The sequence below is a fragment of the Anopheles darlingi genome, chromosome 3 (genome assembly GCF_943734745.1).
Source record: "Anopheles darlingi chromosome 3, idAnoDarlMG_H_01, whole genome shotgun sequence".
NCBI lineage: Eukaryota > Metazoa > Arthropoda > Insecta > Diptera > Culicidae > Anopheles > Anopheles darlingi.
The window spans coordinates 25,330,939-25,350,938 of record NC_064875.1 but is presented as its reverse complement, the minus strand read 5'-3'; the positions used below and the strand labels follow the sequence as shown (position 1 = coordinate 25,350,938).

Sequence of the window (20,000 nt, the reverse complement as noted above, 5' to 3'; positions counted from 1 at the left end):
ATACGCATCGTAGCACTTGACCGACCAACTCTTGAGACTAAATAATTGGATTCCGAATTAATCAAAACAAATTGGATACAGCAGGGCTTTTTGCGAAACAACGGCAAGAAATCCATCGCGTTGGCGACAGAAAAAAGGGAAGCAAATCCCGAAAAAGCCCCACTTCTAGCAAACTTTTGAATGGCTAATCAATGATCGTTACTGGATTACCGCCGTTTGTGTGCCGCCGTAGCGCTCCGGTCTCCGGTGGCCTACGCAACATCCCGATTGGCGCTGATTCTATTCGTCCTGATCCCCACCGGCCGGCCAGGCCGGTTCACTGGAAAGGTCTTTTCTTGCTAATAGGAAAGCAATCATGGGGCTGCTCCTACGGCCTCGAACCTCCTCCCAACCACCAGTCGACCCGAGAAGACCTTTCATACAAGCTACCGTCACCTTAACTTCACTCCACGCCAGCTACAACAGGTTTGCGGATTTGGTTTTGGAGTTCAATGGCACATACACACACACACACAAACCCTAATCATCAACTACTGTCGATTGCTGCTACCGCCTGATTGACGTTCGGTGGGTTGGAGTAACGCTTTGCATAAAGAATTCCTCGCGAATCGTGCCCTCTTCTTTGCTCCTATTATTATTATTATTATTATTATTACCGTCCATAAATGGAGATCCATAAGGAACGAGGTGGCGCGAGGTCCATCCTGGCAGCCCTTTAGCCCCCCGCGGGGCGGTTTTACATTTCCACCGTCCACGGTTGGCCGAGAATCGAGGACGAGGAACGAGAGGTACTACGACGTTGAAAACGACCCAGCTCTATTCAATATTCCGTGGAGTAGGAGGAGCATTTTCACCCATCGATCACTGTGTGTGCGTCGTTTTTCTCTTTTTCGCGAGTCGCGTGCTTTCTGGCGTCGGAAGGAAATTTAATTTTCCATCAATTTTCCTTCCGATTCACGATATCGGATGATGCTTGGGTTTTGCAGGCCAGGCGCACTTGGATTCTCATAATGTGTTTCAAAACTTTGTCTAGATTGGTGGCATTGCGTCGTCAGCTGATGTCTTCGCAACCATATTCATTTTGACCAATTGTGACGATTTGGGGGGAAATAATATGGAGTCCGTCTGCCGCTTATTCGCCGAACTCTAGTCGGAAGATCACAAGGCCAGTGTTGTGCAAGTTTTGCTCGGTGTTAACTAGCTGAGAGCCCGTCACAGAGATCTGGCTCGGATACACATCACATGGTATCCGTCCAGCACACCCGCGTCACCATAGTAGTGGCGTTAGAGATTGGACGTTCTGGTTGATTGGATGGTTGCTGCGTGATGCCTTTGCGTCATGTGCTATTTTCCTTTTGCGTAGACGAACGAGGCTTCTTCGATCTTTCGGGGCCAGATTGGATGTTTCATAACGTGATTTTGTCCGTCGTCAAGGATTTATAGGAATTGGTCGATCAATTTATTATGAACAAGCATCAGCTTGCCATGTTTGTTTTTGCAAGAGTTATGCGGCATGAAGCACCCCAAGCATCATCCTGTCGGTAAACTTTTTATTTAATTTTGTTAGTTAGAATTTTGTTTCGCCAACAATCGTTTTCTTTGTTTTCATTTTAGCTAATTAATCCAATTAACTCGTTCTCCTCTCTTCAGCGAGCGATGTCTGCTGATCGTACTATTAAACATAACCGCTTCTCTAGAAGCTTGATGATACTATCGTTCCCTATCCTATGCTTACACAATGAAGAAAAGTTGCGAGAAAAAATGTAGGATAAAAGCAACTAGAACGGAATTGTATTAGCTCACCCCATTGCTGCTTCCTTACCTTGCTAGCTTGCAAGTGTAAACAAACTCGGGCCGGTGGCAGTTCCTTCATGCATGAACCTGCCATGATGCTACTGCCCTGGTGGGTGGAGTGGGTTTGCTTGCGAAGATTGCTCTCCACAAACGGTAGCTCTCCTGCCCGCCATGTGGCCACGGCGCAGCGGCGGCTACACACTTTTGCGTTTGTTTGTGTTTGCCAACCTCTGGCTGTGCTTTGCTCGCAGTTTGGCTTAACTTGGCAGCCAGCAGCAGCAGAGGCAGCAGCAGCTTCCGCGCGACCTCAAGATAGCCAAACCCGACAGTGCGAAAGCGCGTACACCACAACCCTACAGCCGCGCGCCACACATATAGCGGAATAGTTGAGAAAGAAATAATTTAATTACCATTGTGCCGGGCTCCTAATCCGCTATTAAACAGTGGCAACTCAACCTCAACTTGAAGTTGATCATCCTGGGCGCACGCTAGAGGGCGAGGGTAGGAAAGGTTGGTCATCATCATCGTCAGGAAGAGGGCCAGTGTTGGTTTCTTTGCTGTGCGAAGTGGGTTAGGTTGCTGGATTACGTTTTTTGCGGGGGAATAAAAATCCCATAACTGCGTAGCGAACCAACAAGCACTCAACACAGCGCTCCAACAGTCAGATGGGGCGAGGTACTATACTCTCTAACTGTGGCGTTAGCAGCTGGTGGTCGAGCTAGCTAACGAATAGAACCATGTGGAGAATGTGTTTGCAGCTGATGGTTTGTTGATTATGTTTTGTAGTGGATACCATTTCAAACGTTCAGAGGCATAAAAAGTGGATGATGAACTGCTTTTTTAATAACACTCGTGCATTTACTAATCGACGTAAATGGCCTAAATTTGTTAAACCACAAATCTCTTTCAAACCCGCTGGCAAAGCAATAATACACGACTCGTAAAATAATATCATTATCCTTTGCAGAACGTAACAAACTTCATGAAGCGATATTAAACACTTCCCGCTTGGTTTGGCGAAGAGTTCCATATCACCCTTCAAAGGATGCGCATCCGAAGTAGATCGATGATCGTTGTCACGGGACGCTCACCCCTCCACTTCCCTCCTGTAGCTGGGTTGAATTGATGACGCGAGCGAAGCTATCAAGTTCGCAACACGTGGTGAATCAGCTCGATAGAGCAACCGGATAGCTGCAAGATAAAAATAAGTTTGTTTACCCTTTCCAGATTCGCGCACTCGAGCAGCAGATTTTTGGCCGGATGCTCCACGAGTCGTAATCTTGGTTGGAATCAAAGAAAGATGCTGAGTTTGCTCAAAGTACATCGCTGGTTAGTGACGTTTTCGTACTGGCACTTTATCGCTTCGCTCTTTTTTTTGGAGGAACTATAAATGATGTTTGCGTGTAGTGGTTTGCTGGTGCCCCAAATTAGCCGGTAGAAGGTGTCGCGCAGTGGGCAATTAATAAGACGTGCACGTGTCCCTTCCAGGTGTTGGGTGTCTCTTATGTTTCGTTGATTATTTCCCCTTTCCCACTAATTACTGCCGGCAACATGCCGACCCTTGTAACCGCATAAACATAGCAACAGCCTTGAGGGTGCCATAGTTACCATTCCCCTAGAGGTGGATCTGTTTATGTATTAATGAATTTGTATATAATTGAACATAAGTGATGGACATTATGGTGTGGCACTTCACCGCATTCAGGGGGCGAACGTGTGGCAGTTAATTATCTGAAATTAGAACAGAGAAGTCAATCCTTGGTTTACACATCTGTGGTTCGTTTATGGTCTCCGGTTTGCGATTCGCAACCATGGACCCACAGCTGTGAGAGAACAGATTTGGAATTCATAACTGAGTTTATGCGAACGGACCGCATGAACGTGTTGTAACCGGAATAATCCTTTCACATGAGAGCACCTCATTTATTCATATTGCATACCCAACCCCAACCCTTCAGGGAGGTAAACACAGCTAATGGAGCTTTCAGGCGAAATAGTGAAATTCATGGCAACGGCGATATCCCATGGCCTTCTCACATACTGATTCGTTAATAGCCAGCGCTTCCTGACGGCACCAGCTCTTCCGTATATGTGGGATACCTATCGAGAATTTTATGCGCATTACATTAACTCGCGTGCAAAGTGATTCAATAACGCGCGTCGAACGTTGATTGACACGGAACGTCAATTTTGGATGCGACAGCATATCGGTATACAGCCCAATGCCGGAAGGGAACCGGTGGATGGATGGATGCATTTTTTTTTCGATTCCCCCCATCATTGCCCGAATGTGCTTCAATCTATTTCGCAATACAGATATTGAGCAGGAAGGAATTCGAAATATGCCAGAAAAAAAAATCATCATTGGATTGTAAATTTAATTCCACTCTCTCCCTCTCTTTACTTGCAGGTATGTATCCTTCGCTGCCTGATATCGAGTTATTCTGACACGACACCTCACCACATCCAGGCGTGACATTTGCGGTTTCCCAAACTATAACCATGGTCTACCCTGGTTAGCGGTTGTGGAGTTACCACCAAAGGGTCGAGCTAAATGGTGATTGCCGCGAGGTGTTCCCATTAGTCGTTTCAGCTTCCGAACACATGCTCCAGCTGAACAATCGTTACGATACGCCACATTGGCCGCTGGAACGTCCGATAAGGGCGTAGATTGACGTTACGATATGCCAATGACGACTGAGTAGCGGTAGCGCAGCGCAATTGCTGCCACCACCACTTACGTCTCCTACTGCCCCTTATCACGTGTATGTTAAGAGAGTGTTTGCGCGCGCGCCGCACGTCCGCTCGCGATAAAATTGTAAAACAGCCCGTGCGAACAACAATACCAGAACACGACCAGGCTACCCCTCTGCGACCGTTACATTGCTCCCGGTGGAATGGCAAAAGCAAGAGAACATGGATATCGCCTTGTACCACCGTGGATATGGTCATCGGCTGACGTTCTTTTGTCGGAACGCACTTCTGCGTCGCTGGACACCGGATGCAGGATCAACTGTAAGGCAAATAACGCAATGTCTTTCCCCTTCGGCAGCGGCAAGTTCTAAGAAGGCAGACTGGTTTCGTCGGTACTTTCGTTAAGTTAATGGTTTCGATCCGGGCGTCCCACTTCTTCCGCTTTGGCGGCACAAACGATGACGTCAATACTGGCGTGCGCGTCCCACTGGGACCGTGCCCGAAAACTACAATCGGCCGCTTTGTGCCCAAAAATTGTGAAACCGATGCGAACTTCAACGTAATCGAACGCCGTCATCAAACGGCATCTGGAGACCCGTCCGTCACGCATCGTCTATTTATGTGTGCTTTTGGGGATATTTTTTACCAAAAATAGTCCACAAGGCCAATGGTGGACGATACACAATTTGCTCGCCATTGTAAACATCACAAGCGGAATCATGTTTCAAGCAAAGAACGCACTTATATTAACTAACTTTGTCCATGATAAGCTTCGGTTTTCTTTAAACAAAGTTCCTATTGAATCAGAGGATTTTTATCAGAGGGGTTCACGCATCAATCCCAAGAACTCACGCCGCTTTTAAGGTTCTCGAGGCGGAGATCTCTGTGGAAAAATCTTCTAAGTAGCATTTCGAAGTAACATATCCCGATTATCTTCGCGTCACTCACGACGTTATGCAATGTCTTGAAAGACGCTATGAAACGGAACGCATCTTACTGCCATTCGAATAAGAGATCTCTTTACGCTCTTCCTTACAAATTATGAAAACTTGAGCCGTCTCCGTCGCCGTCGGCACACAATGCTTCTGGCTGTGCACAGTTATGAGTTCCTTTAGAATGACACAGCATCCGCAAACCTTGGCGAATGGTTCTGTTGAAGCACGAGGCTCCATCGGATCCGTCCACTTTTCCATTCCATTCCTACCGTCTGCAATGTAACCCGGTACGCTAGTGCGGGTGGTGTGCTGCTACTTTTGCTCGCCATCATCATTCCCTTGCCACCATTCGTGTACGAAGGTCTACCACTTGAGAAACAGGCAAGACATTGCGCGTGCATGCAGACTTGAATTGTATCGCGCCTGACATACAGAGAGCGAGATCGTATGTGAACCCATCACGCACAGGTATGCCAGACCTAAATGGTTAATGAGGCAAAGCCCTATGCCCTAGAGTTTATTGAATTTACTGGTAGCTACCATCCGTCTGGTTCGATAGGATCGATGTTAACAGATAGGAAACGTAAGTTTTGAAATTGAAAATGCATTCCAAATGAAGTTTACACATGTGTGGTTGACGAACTTATCATAATAGCGGTTATTCAGCAGCACGCAACCACAAACCCACCGGATGGTGGCGTCTTTAAACTGATTTTTGAAACGGCGTGCTTCACGTGTTCTCCTCCGAACGAGAAATAACGACTCACATGTGGTGACGTAGGTGAATACCACAGTACCACATCCAAAGTGCCCTTCTCGCTTACTTCCGGAACACTTCTGTGCCTGTGTCCGGGACGATTACCGCACCACTGGAGTCGCGCACGCTGTGTGCAGTTTTGGGATCGCCTTAAATTACCCAACGAGAACCACGATGACGGAGCCTGCGGGGGGGGGAGCGGACTCCACATGACGCATATAGTTCGCTTCGCCAATTCCAGCGCACCACGTATAATACGTCACTCTGTAGGCTTAGGTCATCGGTGGTGACTGCCGGCTCGGTACCAATTGTGCTATGTTGCGCCGTCAATGACGTGTCTTTCGGGCGGCGCTTTGTTGAGCACGGATACCGAGAATAGCGGATGAGAGACGCCGGCTCGTTCGTATAATCGTTGGCATACCTTTTGTATCACGCTTTGGTCGCCGCCTGCTGTCTGGTGGTGTTCGCTGACTCGTATTTGGTTATTTGGTGCTTGTCTGAGTGGTTTTTTTTTCTTTTTTGCTTTTGTACCACCGGTGGCGGAATGCATGAAGGATCATTTTCTTCTTGAGGATCGTCTGTGCGCGCGCTGACTCATGCAACGATGAGTGGTGTCGGCATCACTTGGTTGGTGTGTTTCGCCAAAGGAGCGAAAGAATTCCTCCTCTCAAATTGCACCGGTATGTGACTTGTACTCCACTTAATGACAAACCATCTAGGTTGTTAAATGACATCTGAATTGTTAAAATATGTCATGCGGTGCAATCAAATAATCCGACCATTTCAAGTGCTGGAAGTGACAGAGTCAAGATGTAAATATGATTATGCAAGTAACGGTGGTTCAGCTAGCAGTATAACTGGCCAACGTTCAGTCCACCACCGCACCATTCCCCTGCAACTAAAGATGTCTCTGGAAGGGGCTGCTCTTTGCTGATCCATATGATGATTTCCTAGAACAGGTATTTGATGGCGACCTTCTTCATTCGGCGCATGAACTGCCTCCGAGCGTGACACTGATTTGCTGCAGAAAGCTAGCGTACAATGGTCCACGCGAAGTTAACCGGCGAAGGGATGGTGGATTTAAATTGAATTCGAGGATTGCCGTCCTCTTGAGTTTGGTTTTCATCGCCATCCCGCCGCACAACCGTGTACGCGCAGTCCATTCTCTCTCAGCTGATGCGGAATACGTGCTCGATGTCGGTGCAATCTGCGTGACGGAGTGAAGCTTTGTAAGCCAATCATGATACAAAAACAAGCCAAACAATCTGATGGACAGTCAACAGCCCATACAGTGCATCTCTAGACAGGAGATCTGTTTGACGCAGCAGAGAGGTGTATATCACCCGCTGACCGTGGGATTGCAATGTTGGCGGTTGATGATGACTGACACCGTAATTTGTGCAATTATGTTCAGCGCGACTAGTTTCCTCGTTTCTTGGTTTTGTGTTAGCATTAAGACTGTTTAGAACCTTCTGCTGACTGAGAGAATGATTTTGCTAGGTTCTAGACCATCGATTCGAATACCGTTTTTAGTTCTAACCTTGTAGCTCCAATTTAATGTGATCCAATTGAGGAAAAAACAGATTTCACATATACCATCACCGGCATCCCATCTGTTTATCCTTCCAAGAACTTGTGGGACAGGACCGTGGGGTGTATGAAAAAAGGAATTCAATCGAGTATTCGGATCCACATTCGATGGTCGGATTTGCCCGTTGGGCTGTTTGGATTTGGACCTTTGATAATCGATTTGCCCCAAGGGTACTGGTGATCCCTTTGCGCTAACATAATAAGAAAAGGTAAGATTGATATCAAAGATTAAAACTCCGATCGCGTTACGACAGGAGGAGGCAGGAAGGTCGTCTTGGCCGGCCAGTGTATATACCTAGATTGTTAGTCGGGACAGCACGCACGGCAAATGGTAAAATTGGAAACGGATTAACCAATTCCTATTCGAAACCTCGGCCCATCACAAAAGATTTTGGCGCAACATGCAAATAATCATTATTTGCCGTGGATTTCTTCTGTCAGCTTTGTGGGATCTGCATCTATAACATGCGTTTTATATCTTTATCTTCATGCTACAATGGTTCCAAATACTCATTTCAGAAGATTGCGCGATAGAGCACTCATTGTAATCAATGTATTTAGTTCGTATTCTTCGTGTTTCCTAAATAGAATCTCTTCAACTTTAAGAAACTGTTGGATGTTCTGTTTAAGAAATGCGTACCTTTGCTGCCTAAAATCCATCCGTCCCAAGCACTTTAGTCGCTCTTGAATAATGGATAGCAGTCATCAACGCAGAACGACGATGAACGTCGATCGGTAAGACTGTACCAACGAGCGGAAGTTGTCTAAGAGCGTACGTAAGAGGAAGAGGGTGTTGGCCGGGAGATGGAGGTGGCAACTTGTTGAGGGCAATTAATAAAAATTAATACCAAATGCGATCGTAATGCTCAAGGCATTACGCCGCTGTGACGTATACCACATATGACCTCACGCCACATCGGGTCGAGTTTGTAAGAGGTTGTTGCGGTCATAGGTTTCCCTTTGATGCTTGAACGACTTGAAGGAAAAGGTTCATTAAAAATTTAATAAACCTGTTTAATCTTTGGCGTTTTGGTATAATGATGGCTTAATAGCTTTATGATTCTTTCAAACTTTTTAAGTCCATTCAACTTTCGGAGTAACATCCAAACACATTTTTATCTAAGACAATAAGAATGAAGAAAGTTTACACCTGCAGCATTCAGGAAGTATGTTGCTTTTATAAGCGGAACATTTTACAATCAATTAAATTGAACATTAAAGTGTTAGTAAATGCTTTGAACTGACCGTTAAACCTTTCTCCTAAGCAGCTACACCATGCTATCGTGAACGCTTCTCGAAACACTCTCTTCACTCCTTTGGTGACTAAAACCTGACAACGTTTACTGTCCGAGTTTATTAAAAAGTTTATCTCACCCAGCGCTGAGATCTGAGTAAAAATTTATGAACCACTTGAATCGGATGACGTTCCTGCGGTGGTGGAGTTCGGTAGCAAGCGTTATAAAACAGAGCGGCTAACCTCCAGCACGCGCTCTGCCAGAAATCCCGCAAACTGGGAACGAAAATGGGAAATATCGTTCTTACGGTGTGCTGGCAAACACACAGCAAGCGACAGCAGGAAATATCCAGTGACCTAGTTCGGCTCCTATCTCTCTGCCCCGGCTAAGCGAGTAACGTCAAACGTCTCGGACGCGCAAAAGGACGTTGAACTATGCGCTCGGGTGATTTATGCTTCTTCTCGCTCACATCTCCCTCCGTTCCCGTACAGCACATATGTGTGCCTGTGTGTCTGTTTGTCTGCTGAGGGAAAGTAAATGAACTCCCTCTCTAGCTCACAAGTAGAAGAAGAATGGCTGTTGGATGCATTTCGGTAGTTGCTGCACGTCTTGTCTCGATAGTGCCGTTGCTGCTGCTGCTGCTGCTACTCCCTTGGTGTCCCCTTGGTGTCCTTGTCATGAAATGAAGATGTCTGCGGTGCGCAAACCTCTCGGGAACTTGGGACCGATGCCAAAAAGCGGCCACACTAGCTAGCATGCACCGAAATGAGTTATATTGGCTTCCGACCAAAAGCCAGAGCAGCCATCTAGATATTTTCAATTATATCTATGGCTCCGATGATTCTGCAGGATGCTGAAAGCTGGATATACGCGGATCACGAGAGAGGGAGAGAGAGGAAGGGAGCTTGGGATCGCAGCCGAGGACTTCCAAGTATTCCCAAGGCAATGCCAGTTCATCGGTAAGAATATGGTTGCTCGTAAAGTTAAAAGTTCATCTTTTTTTAGAACTCTAAGCCCGAAACGTAGCCGCTTTGCTTGGGATTATTTGGTGTCGAGTGATCCGGTGGCAGCCGCCAGTTTCAGTGGCTTTAACGTTCGACCATTAAGCTTATCATCGAGGGAGCAGCAAAACACATCGCGCGCTATTAGTACTATTTCTACCCAAACAAACACCGTTTTTACTCTCACGAAAGCGATTCAAGCGCAATATCCAGCTAATCTGCGTTTCCTGCGCTTAGTAGATAATTATAATGCTTCCAACGTTACGCGTTAATGTTCTTGGCAAAGGGAAGACGGTACCACGCAATAGTTATCATGGACCGAGTGGCATTCGTCTCTGGTAAACTTACCAAACTTACTTCATTATCCCAATTGGATCACGATGGTTCCGGTTTGGTAACGGAGCCAATCTTACGTAGTCGCAAGCAGGAAATGGAAAGAGAGAAATGTAACGTAACCAAAAACGAAATCAATTTCCCTGAAAAGAAGAAGTCACATTAGAAGCCACGAGTGGTGCTGCTGGTTCTTCGATGATAAAGTACCTTATGCCAATGAAATATGCACCGGTCATCGTTATAACGAGAGAGTGATGATGATATTTTTTCCGGTGTGCAAGCATCGCACTTCGTCCCGGTCAAAGTTATGCAAGTTCTTAGAACTCGAGAGGCAACCCACTAGAAGGTTATGACGCAGTGAGGGGTTTTTCTCCGGCTTTTTCCCCAGGTCGAACAATCGCTCAGAGATCGTTCTTCGATACTACACCGTCCGCCCGCCACCGTGAATCGCCCGGCGTACTTCATGCGCATCGAGCAAACATTGGTTAGAAGCATTGGTTTCAGTGTGTGCACGTCGTCATTGAAGCTTTTGCCCGCTCGATAAACCGGGGCAATGTAGCGTGAATGCAATAACATCCGGATCTCCGGTACTCGCTCCGGGATATCCTGTTTTTCGATAGCTTGTTTCCATTTTGTCGGGAGCTTTTCAATTTTTGCGCGATTTTGGGTTTTTTGGCAAATCATTCGTGAAAATTTAGCAGGGACATGCACACGGGAATAGCTTCAAGCTTGTGCTACGAAAAACGGAACAGGGTAGTTTCGTTATGCAGACCGATTAAAGGTTAAACACAGCTCGGAGTCTTTGCGGCATCACTACAAACCAGCGTTGTTCCAGTGGCCCTATTAACGCACTTTAACTGCGAAACACAAACAGTAAATAGTACATAACTCTTCTTGATTGCGCGCGCGAGTACGGTTTAGCGAAATTTATGAGTTGTCAGGGCCAACGGTGGCTTTGATCCGCGTGGTGCATGGTGTACAGCGCTAACCTGCCCGTATTTGTATCCGCTCGGACGCTCGCTGTCCGTCTTCACGCCATCGCTCCATCGGCGGGTCTTGATGGAGTCAACCTCAGCTTATTGTGCACGAAAGATGGATACCGGGATGGTTTACTGTCCACTTAATAGTGATGACCACTTCAGTGCGACCATAACACACTGCGATGCTGTTAGGTTGTTGCTCCTAACAGATGACTGATTTACGAAGTAAAGCTCAATTTAGGCGACATTGCTTTGCTCTAATCACATCTGTATCAATACGCGTCTGGAGGAATCTGGGGCACCTGCACAAATTGGTGCAAAACGCTTTAAGACGCATCTGGCTTCTACCGCAACTGCCCCTACTATGCTGCAATCTGTCATTGTCATTCTAAAATCTCTGTACTCAGTTCTGTGCTACGCAGCGCGTGTGCTGCTGTCTGTGTGCGAACGCATGGTGCTTCTTGCGCATGGTATGGTACGTGACATGCCATGTGTTTTATTAATGGATGGCGTCGGTATAGCAATATGCCTGGTTCTTCCATTAGCATTAGGCAAAATATTTGTTAAATCATTTAACAATCTACGTCGCTCAGTGGCGCGCTGGGCAGAGCAGAGAAAGAGAGAGGGAGAGAGAGAAAGACACTCTCGATCCTGCCTTGACTTGGCGTGTGCTGTAGGCGTAAAGGAACATTTAGATGACGGCATACAAGGGAAGCCACTTCATTCGTTAATTAGACATCAAATATAACTTGAATATGCTGCTTGGCTTCAGTGCGTGTCCTAGGTTGTAAAACAATTTGTTTTTACTTCTGCTTCGGTGACCTCGTCCGCTCTCTGTATACAATTGATTGAATGTATTGATCAAACTACAAAGTCTTTGAGACGCTGGAGTGAACGAGCTTCCAATCTTTGGTTTAAACTTGATTAAATTGTTTCCTAGCTGCTACTGCTGTGCGTTCTGGCACACCAGACACCACAAATATCAATTTCCAAGTGATGGACACGGCATTAAGTGAAATTGTTTCTCGCACCAACACGAATAGTTGTGCAATGGCTCCAAAAGCGGGACGCTCTTCTGCGTCCTTCTGCCAAGCTCGATTTATGCCGTAGTATTAAAGAGAATCCTCGCCTTTTGTGCATCCCTCGGCGATGCTCCATTGCGCTGCACCAAGGAAAACGCATTTAGCCCGGTGGGGGTGCGAGATGAGCCGGCGACCATCTTCGGCAACAGTCCAGCCAAGGCGATGCGAAAAGGGACGACGTTCATTCAGCCCACATAAGCCCCCACGGTGTATCTCGGTGGAAAGTGATGTTGCGCGTTCCTCCCGCTGAGACGGTGCTGAGCAACGGGATATGCTTGCAGCTTGCGATATAGCTTATTGTTCTTCCATTTTTATAGAGGATCGCCGGTTGTTGTTCTACATCCACGCGATGAGCAACGCGCTCTTCTGCTACATTTAGCCATTGGCCGGCGGAGAGCTTGCGTGTGTATTCGTGTGTATAGCGTGCTGTTCGTACGATCGACGGTCGAATGGTTCACATTATGGTACATGAGCCAAACTCCATTTGACGGGGAAATGGGCTAGTGAAACTAGAGCAATCGTGCTATGAAAGGCGTATTGGTGTTCGCAGAAGTAAAGCAGATCTTGAATAAGTCCTTCGGAACACGCGCGGCCGCCCCCCAACGAATGGAACGGAATTTATTGCTCACACCACATAACAAGAGCGTCAAATCATCAAATTGAGCATAATCAACCTGCTAAAGTAAGGGTTCACAAGAACAGTGTGTGCGTGTGTACCATCTTTCCAAGTAACTGATCGCTTTATCGAGTAGGACGAAGAAAAGATTACTGTTTGACTGGTATGGCCCCTCCTTGATTCTCTTGAATCCGATTGTCGTTCACCTTCCGGCTGCGACAGTGCCTTGTGTACCCATGTGTCTTCACTTGCTTTACTCCTTAATGGTTATGTTTTACTTTCTTATGCATTTCCTTTTGGCGTGAGTGGAAATTGCGTGACCCCGTTCCGTGAGGCGGGATTGAAATCAAGAATTGCAGGAAGGAAGAATGGTTGGTCGTGCTCGGGTGCGCAATTGCTGCTGCTGCTGCTGCTGCTGTTCGGATTTTGTAGCGCGCCCGACTGGCGCCATCAGTGGAATCCCCTTCCGAAGAAAGGGTAACGTCGGAACACAGGAAGGACGCTAAAGTGTCCTACTTTGTAACGCATACCCTCCATCCCACCCCCCAAAGCTACCAGCACGGCCGAACGGTTTTGCCTCGATGTCAAAGATTATAAACGAGCGATAAGTGAATTTATCATCCTCCGTTCTTCGTGATGCCGCAACCGCAGGAGAGAAGCCGGTTGGCTGGTCTGGTTGGTGGATTGGTTGGTTGGTTGGTTGGTGTGTGCATTATGATCGTTGTTGTTTGTCAAACATGCGCGTTATCGCTTGTCGCGTGCAAAAAGCAAGCAGAGGTTTGCGATAAAGAAAAAAATAAGAAACCTCTGACCGCGAAGAAGCAAGCGATGAGGCGTCAAGGTTTGTTGCATAAATTAATGCTCTAGAGAAATGTGTTGAATTATTCATGACCGTGCCGGGGAAGCACTGGAGAATGGGGATGGGTTTTAAGGCGCCGGTTTTGGAAGATACACGATGTAACGTCCTCGAAACGCGGACGATAATTGCTGAAAGCGCAAAGTCAGAATTCTTTTTTTACATCCTATTTAGTAGCTATACCGCCCCCCCCCCCTCCCCCCACTCCTGCTCATCGCTTAACCATCCGGATGCAAAAAAAAGATCCACATTGCTAATTGTCTTCGAAAGTTGTCCCTCCCTCTCTTCGCTTCATGACATCCCTTTCCCTTTGATTATTTCCGTTTGAATGACGGCCATTATTGGATCAATTTCGTACAAAGTTTCGTGCTGTGTTTTCCCAGAATCTGGTAAAAAGAACTAATCGTATTAATTTAAATTTTCTTCCTTCCTTTGTCGTTCCAGGACGAACAACTCCTCCACAGCCCATACCGCGATCTCAAGAAAATGATGGTTGCTCGAGTGACGATGGTGATCACCCAGCTTCATCCGGCAAAGAGTATATGGCTCTTAATTCAACCGGATGGATGAACTGTTTTATGTGCGGTCGACTCGTGTCTCCTTATCGCCCGATTCGGCGCTGGCACACTTAGTAACAGTCCTGAGCCTCTTCGCCTTCATTATGATGCCACGACCGGCGACCGGCGCCTGATCCAAAAGGCTCATTAATCACGAAAGGAATTTTGGCTGGAAAACACAACGAAAGAGAGAAAAATAGAATGAGAGAGAGTGAGAGAACGCGAGAGAAGTGCACCCTTAAGCGCTCTTTTAATCATCGGTGCGTGGTCCAGTTAAAGGACTATGGGTTGGTGGTAGTAATCGCTGACTGCGGTGGCACAACAGTTGGTGGTCTCGGCTGGGGTAGAATAGGAGGGAGGAAGGTATGGTTTGTGGAAAATTAATTACACCTCAAATTCAGTAACGATCACCAAAATCCCGTCTGTGTAGTAGCACCTAGAACCCAATCAGGGGCGTGCGGTACAAGCGGTAATGCAATAACTGCTCACTCGAGCCTCCCGTTTTGGATTGGGATCGCCAACCAACACAAAAAGTGGCCAACAAGTCGTTGCTGTGGTCGTTTGCGGTGAATTGGGTTACCCTCCTTTAATGGTGAAGTGGCAACCGGCGCTCCATTTTTTTTTTGTTTTCTTTCTTAACCGCGTTATTGCGAATTCGAAAAGGTTAGGTAGTGGGGCTAAAAGGTGATTGACTAAATACAGTAAACCACCTGAGCCTAGATCCCTGTTAATGATTCAACAGTAGGGGGGGGGGGGGGGGGCTTTCAACTGTATATTATATTCAACCGAAGGGCAGGATATTTATGGAACGGGCATAATATTTTGTTATGTTCTGTGGATTTTTTTCAACGAACCATCATTTTCAACGTAATCAGTGTGTACCCGCTTCGAATCAAAGTAAACGTGCAACATTTAAATGGACTTTAGAAAGTGGTTAAAAAGTGTTTACTTTACTCATTGTTGTGACTATTAATAATGTGATGTCGAGAACATCGCTCCTCAGTAGGCTATTCGCAGTGAAAATTGAATGTTAACCAGAGTCGTTCGATTGTGGTTTATTGGAAGCAACAGAGTGGTAGTGATATTCAATAACGTTTCGTTCTATCGCTTATAATAGAATTCACCGTTCGTCCGCAGGTAAAATTGATTTACAGTGAGCAGCATAACGCATGAAATTACAAACTGCTGCACCGGTTTCGATAAAGTGCAAAGTGAAAACATAGGCACAGATACAGTCATCAGCACAGGAGGTGAATTGAAAACCGAGGACGAACCTCTGGTGCAACGCAGTGCGCAGAACTGAATAGAAAAAGTGCGAGAGAAGTGCGCGCGTGTCAGATTTGAAAATGAATACCCATCTGCAAGGCTCGTCACCGAGGTCTCCGGCTCCATCGCCCGATCCCGATGTCGACGAGGGTAGTTCTAAAAAACAAGCAACAAGGTAAGTACAGCGGATGCATTCGGTACGGGGAATTTCGGGAAAACAAACGCCGGACTGTTGCTGCTTCTACTAGCATCTAACGACTTTCGATTCTGTTCCTGGAAACGAGAACGGTGGTGACTATGGTGTTTGGAGAGTATGGCAAATACTTTATGGAACCACTTTATATTTGAACACTGTGCCTGGACGAAACCGGTCGCAGTTAGCCGTTTGTTTTGGTCAGCAGCAACCAACAAACGGCATTTGCCATTTGCATATGTCACTCATAATTCTATTGTTGCAGATGAACGGTGATTGTAGTAGTGCTCGAGCTAGGGTGTCAACAGTGGTCCTGCCGCACATTGGTTGTAAACAATTAAGCTCTTTTCATAACGACAGAACGTTCTCTTCTGAATTGGTTAGGCGCTGTGCGTTGAAATTGAAATGCAAACTCAACCGCCTATAGATGCAGCCGATTGAATGCAAAGTGTTGCTTGGTCCACTGACGATGTCTGTTTGTCGTCGAATTGAAACAGATTGAATTTGCAGTGACAGATGCTGTACATATCACGTGCTTAGTGGTTTTGTTGGGAATATATACAGGTATGCGTTCGTTTTCCTATTCGTAAATTCCTTTCCATGATTGGAGTTCCTGCATCGGAGCACACTAGATTGGTGAACCGATTTAAATTAATAGTAATGGATGCTTTAATTTCAATTCGATGAAAATGAACCATTCCATGATCTTTATAGGTTTGAAGTACTACTACGTTGGATAAGTACGTGCTGGTTGCCGATATTTTGAGTTTATTGGCTTATAACACCGGATTGACTTCCAAAACTGAGGTCTCGACCTTTGATAGGGTGCTAATCGTTGGACGAGTTCACGCAAACGCTCTCCGTTACGAGGTGACAAATAGTCGGGACTACCATTTACATTTGAAAGAGCTGGTCTGGCCAGTATACTGCTCAGATAGGGAAAAATGAAAGGCCAAAAAGGAAAGGTCAATAGCAGCGCAGTAAGTCAGGCTGTCTGGTTGGTTACCTGTCTACTCCTGCTCCAGTAGCACCTGAAAAGGGCTCTTCGACCCTTGGTAGTTGTTCCGTGGACCTGGTGATCAGCTCGGCTAATGCCACCGGCAGGTGAGAAAGCAATAAAGACTTGAGTAACTACAGGTTTCCAGGTGATAGCAACGGATTGCTTCCTATAAAAATATCAATTTTTATGATGAAGCCCTAATGCTCCAGCAAAACACCCATTGGTGGCCTGCGGGCTGGTGTGTGTTGGTTGATAGGTCGCTGTTTATTGGATTCGTGTGGTTTCGGTGATTGTCCTTTCCTGTTGCTAGGGATTGGAATGGCTTTTGAGGGTGAATGGACACGGGAAGAAGAATGGCGTTGTCTTTGTATGGTAACCATGTTACCCTTTTTGATCGACCTTCTTCTAACAGCTGACAGCAGCATGAGGACTACAGGTTACTCAAGACGTGTCAGTCCAATGGAGAGAGGATTGACGATCCTTGTTACATCCTTGAACATAAAGTTTTATACATTTCAACTCATAGGCTATTTGAAATTCTTTGCTAATAGAATTGGATGAAAATTGCAATTTGAATACGAAACTGGCGCCAATTTTCACAGACCATCGAGCGTTTCAATTCCTGCTATGAATTCTAATATCGAAACAGCTATAACCTTAGCGCTAGCTTGGCTTGTTGCTAATGCTTCCCTTGTCCTGCCGCACAACTGATGATGAGTTGCAGTACGGCGAATTTGTTAGCGGCCGTGAAAGAGGTGGAAGGTGTTGTTTTCATCGCTGCCATAAATTGGCCCACAACATAACTCAGTTTAATTGACTCTTTTATGACGCGGTTCTCCGGCGTTTCAGCTGACGGGTAGCAGTGCGAGTCCATTGTACGGCGGCCTGAAACGCAATTTACATTTCCAGCTACAGGACGGTTGTGTCGTTGTCTCTCAGGGTCAAAATCGAAACGAGCGGCAGGCTTCAGGTCATGTCTACTGCTCGATTTATTACGACGATGTGCACCACTGTTTGACGTGTTGATGTCGTCGATGATGGAGTAACATAGAACACAGCATTTTGGGGAGGAAATGAACTGCTGCCGAAGCCTTTCTACACTGCGTTTGTTGTAAATTCGTGCTAATATCAAATCATCGTTCTAATATTCATCTTTCTTCTTTTGCAATTTACAGAGTATTTAAGAAAAGTTCGTCGAACGGCAAAATTACCGTATACTTGGGAAAGCGTGACTTCGTCGATCACATCACACACGTCGATCCGATAGGTAAGTTCCGCTGCTCTTCGCACCGTTCGAAATCAACAAGTAACTTATCCACTCGATTGTTCTCGATTTCATCCTTTCAACCCTATGGATTCCATTCTCTCTGGACTCTCCGCGGTGCGGTATGGTGCGGTTCAACGACTTCATCACCTTGGATCATGATGTACAACACACGCACACACACGACGCACACCCCAACACCCCGCTGTGCCATCTGTTGGTCCTACTATCTATCGCCTATCCGCCCGCCCGCCCGCCATCCCGCCACGCCTGCACACAGATGGGGTCGTGTTGATAGATCCCGATTATGTGAAGGATAGGAAAGTTTTCGGACACGTACTCGCCGCCTTCCGGTACGGGCGAGAGGATTTGGATGTGCTGGGATTAACCTTCAGGAAGGACCTTTATCTGGCGTCGGAACAGGTTCGTTCATAGTCAATCGGTTAGGTTCGGTTCGGTTAAGTCTTGTTCCATTCCATTCCCTTTCCTTTCCCTTGCTTGCGCTCTGCGTATGGAAAGCGTTCCGTGTCGATGGATTCGATGGAATCGGGTTCCCCTACTCAAACACTTCACAGCCACGCGTGTAGGCTCGTTCCGGTTTCGTTTTCTTCCAAGAGGATGCTCACAACGGCGCCATCGCCATTGCCATTGCCTTGGTCTCTTGGTGCTACACTGTGTCGAACCTTCCTCTTCCCGGAATCAATTTTCATCTTATACCTCCCGAAAAGGCTTTCGTTGTTTTTAGCAGCACCACCGTTAGCCATCTTTTGGAGGTAAACTAATACCACTCTGCTCAAGTGAGTGACTCTTTACATACCAACCGCAACACCGCAACGCCACTTCGCTGCTTCAGCTTCTTCCTACCGAGAGCGGCATATGTTGTTGTGTCGTCTGCGTCTGTCTTATAATTCCTCCGAGAATCACTCATCATCTCATGGGCATCATATGCTTCATAGCGGACCGGAGCAACGGGGTTAAAATCCCGTGAAATAAATCTTCGTCAGAAGCTCCTCAGCGCCAGCGTAGCACACCTTCTACTCCGCTGGCCCAGCATGCTTTCGTTTTACCAGCTACCAGGCGTCTCCATCGTCATAGTCGAACCAACACAAAGTAACGCCATGTGTGCGAGAGCGTACCGTTTGAACAACGTTTTCGTGTTGTGTTTCGCCGTGCAGAAAGCGGAACACGTTCGGTACATCAGCGAAAATGATGTAATTTTGATTTACGTGCTTTTTCGTGCTCCGTTTTGTTGAAGAGAAACAAACGCGGCGTGCAAAGCGCTACTAGCTCAGGCTTGTGTAGCTCAGTGTGCGAAGCGGAGGTTTTCTTCTTCTGTAAACCAATAATATAAAGTAGAGCTGTTTGGTGGAGTGCTGCACCACCCGTGGCTGTGTCGTTACATTCGCACACCAACATTGGATACTTTTTGTTTCTACCCCAGCATGGAGCGCACCTCGCGCTATTGTCACTAAAACTTTTATCTCTATTAAAGTGAGGCACTGGTACTGCCTCGGTGGTGCTGGTGTACCCTGAGTGCCACTACATGGAACTGTAATCAACATTATTACACCAGGCACAGGCTGAGCTGAGCTGCCTGTTCGGGATGGTGTGTCTGTTTGTGTACGCGATGTGGAAGCTCCAAGGTGACATGGAAATAATCAAAATTTATGTTAGCCTCCTTGCACTGTAAAGAAAGCATTAGGCATTTGGAGCGACCTATAGTCCTGTTCGCTGGTTTTCGCCGGTTCGCTGATTGCACATTGCACTCCAGATACCAACAGCTAATGCTTGGATAAAGAGGTGGCCTCATGTTAGCAAGCATGTTAAAAATGTTACCACACACAATA

At 46.5% G+C, this 20,000-nt stretch overlaps 1 protein-coding gene across 6 annotated transcripts in view; it reads left to right on the top strand.

Annotated features, from left to right (window-relative positions):
- Positions 1–20,000, top strand: part of LOC125954285 (beta-arrestin-1) — a 49,347-nt gene that overhangs the window by 11,217 nt on the left and 18,130 nt on the right. For 4 of the 6 annotated variants that reach the window (XM_049684447.1, XM_049684450.1, XM_049684451.1 and 1 more), the window contains 3 exons: positions 15,568–15,871; positions 18,065–18,156; positions 18,434–18,576. In XM_049684447.1, the coding sequence (XP_049540404.1) occupies positions 15,777–15,871; positions 18,065–18,156; positions 18,434–18,576 (330 nt within the window). In that variant the 5' untranslated portion in view covers positions 15,568–15,776. Of the gene's footprint in view, positions 1–15,547; positions 15,872–18,064; positions 18,157–18,433; positions 18,577–20,000 lie in introns of those variants that run through there. The other 2 variants (XM_049684448.1, XM_049684449.1) reach the window with 1 other exon arrangement.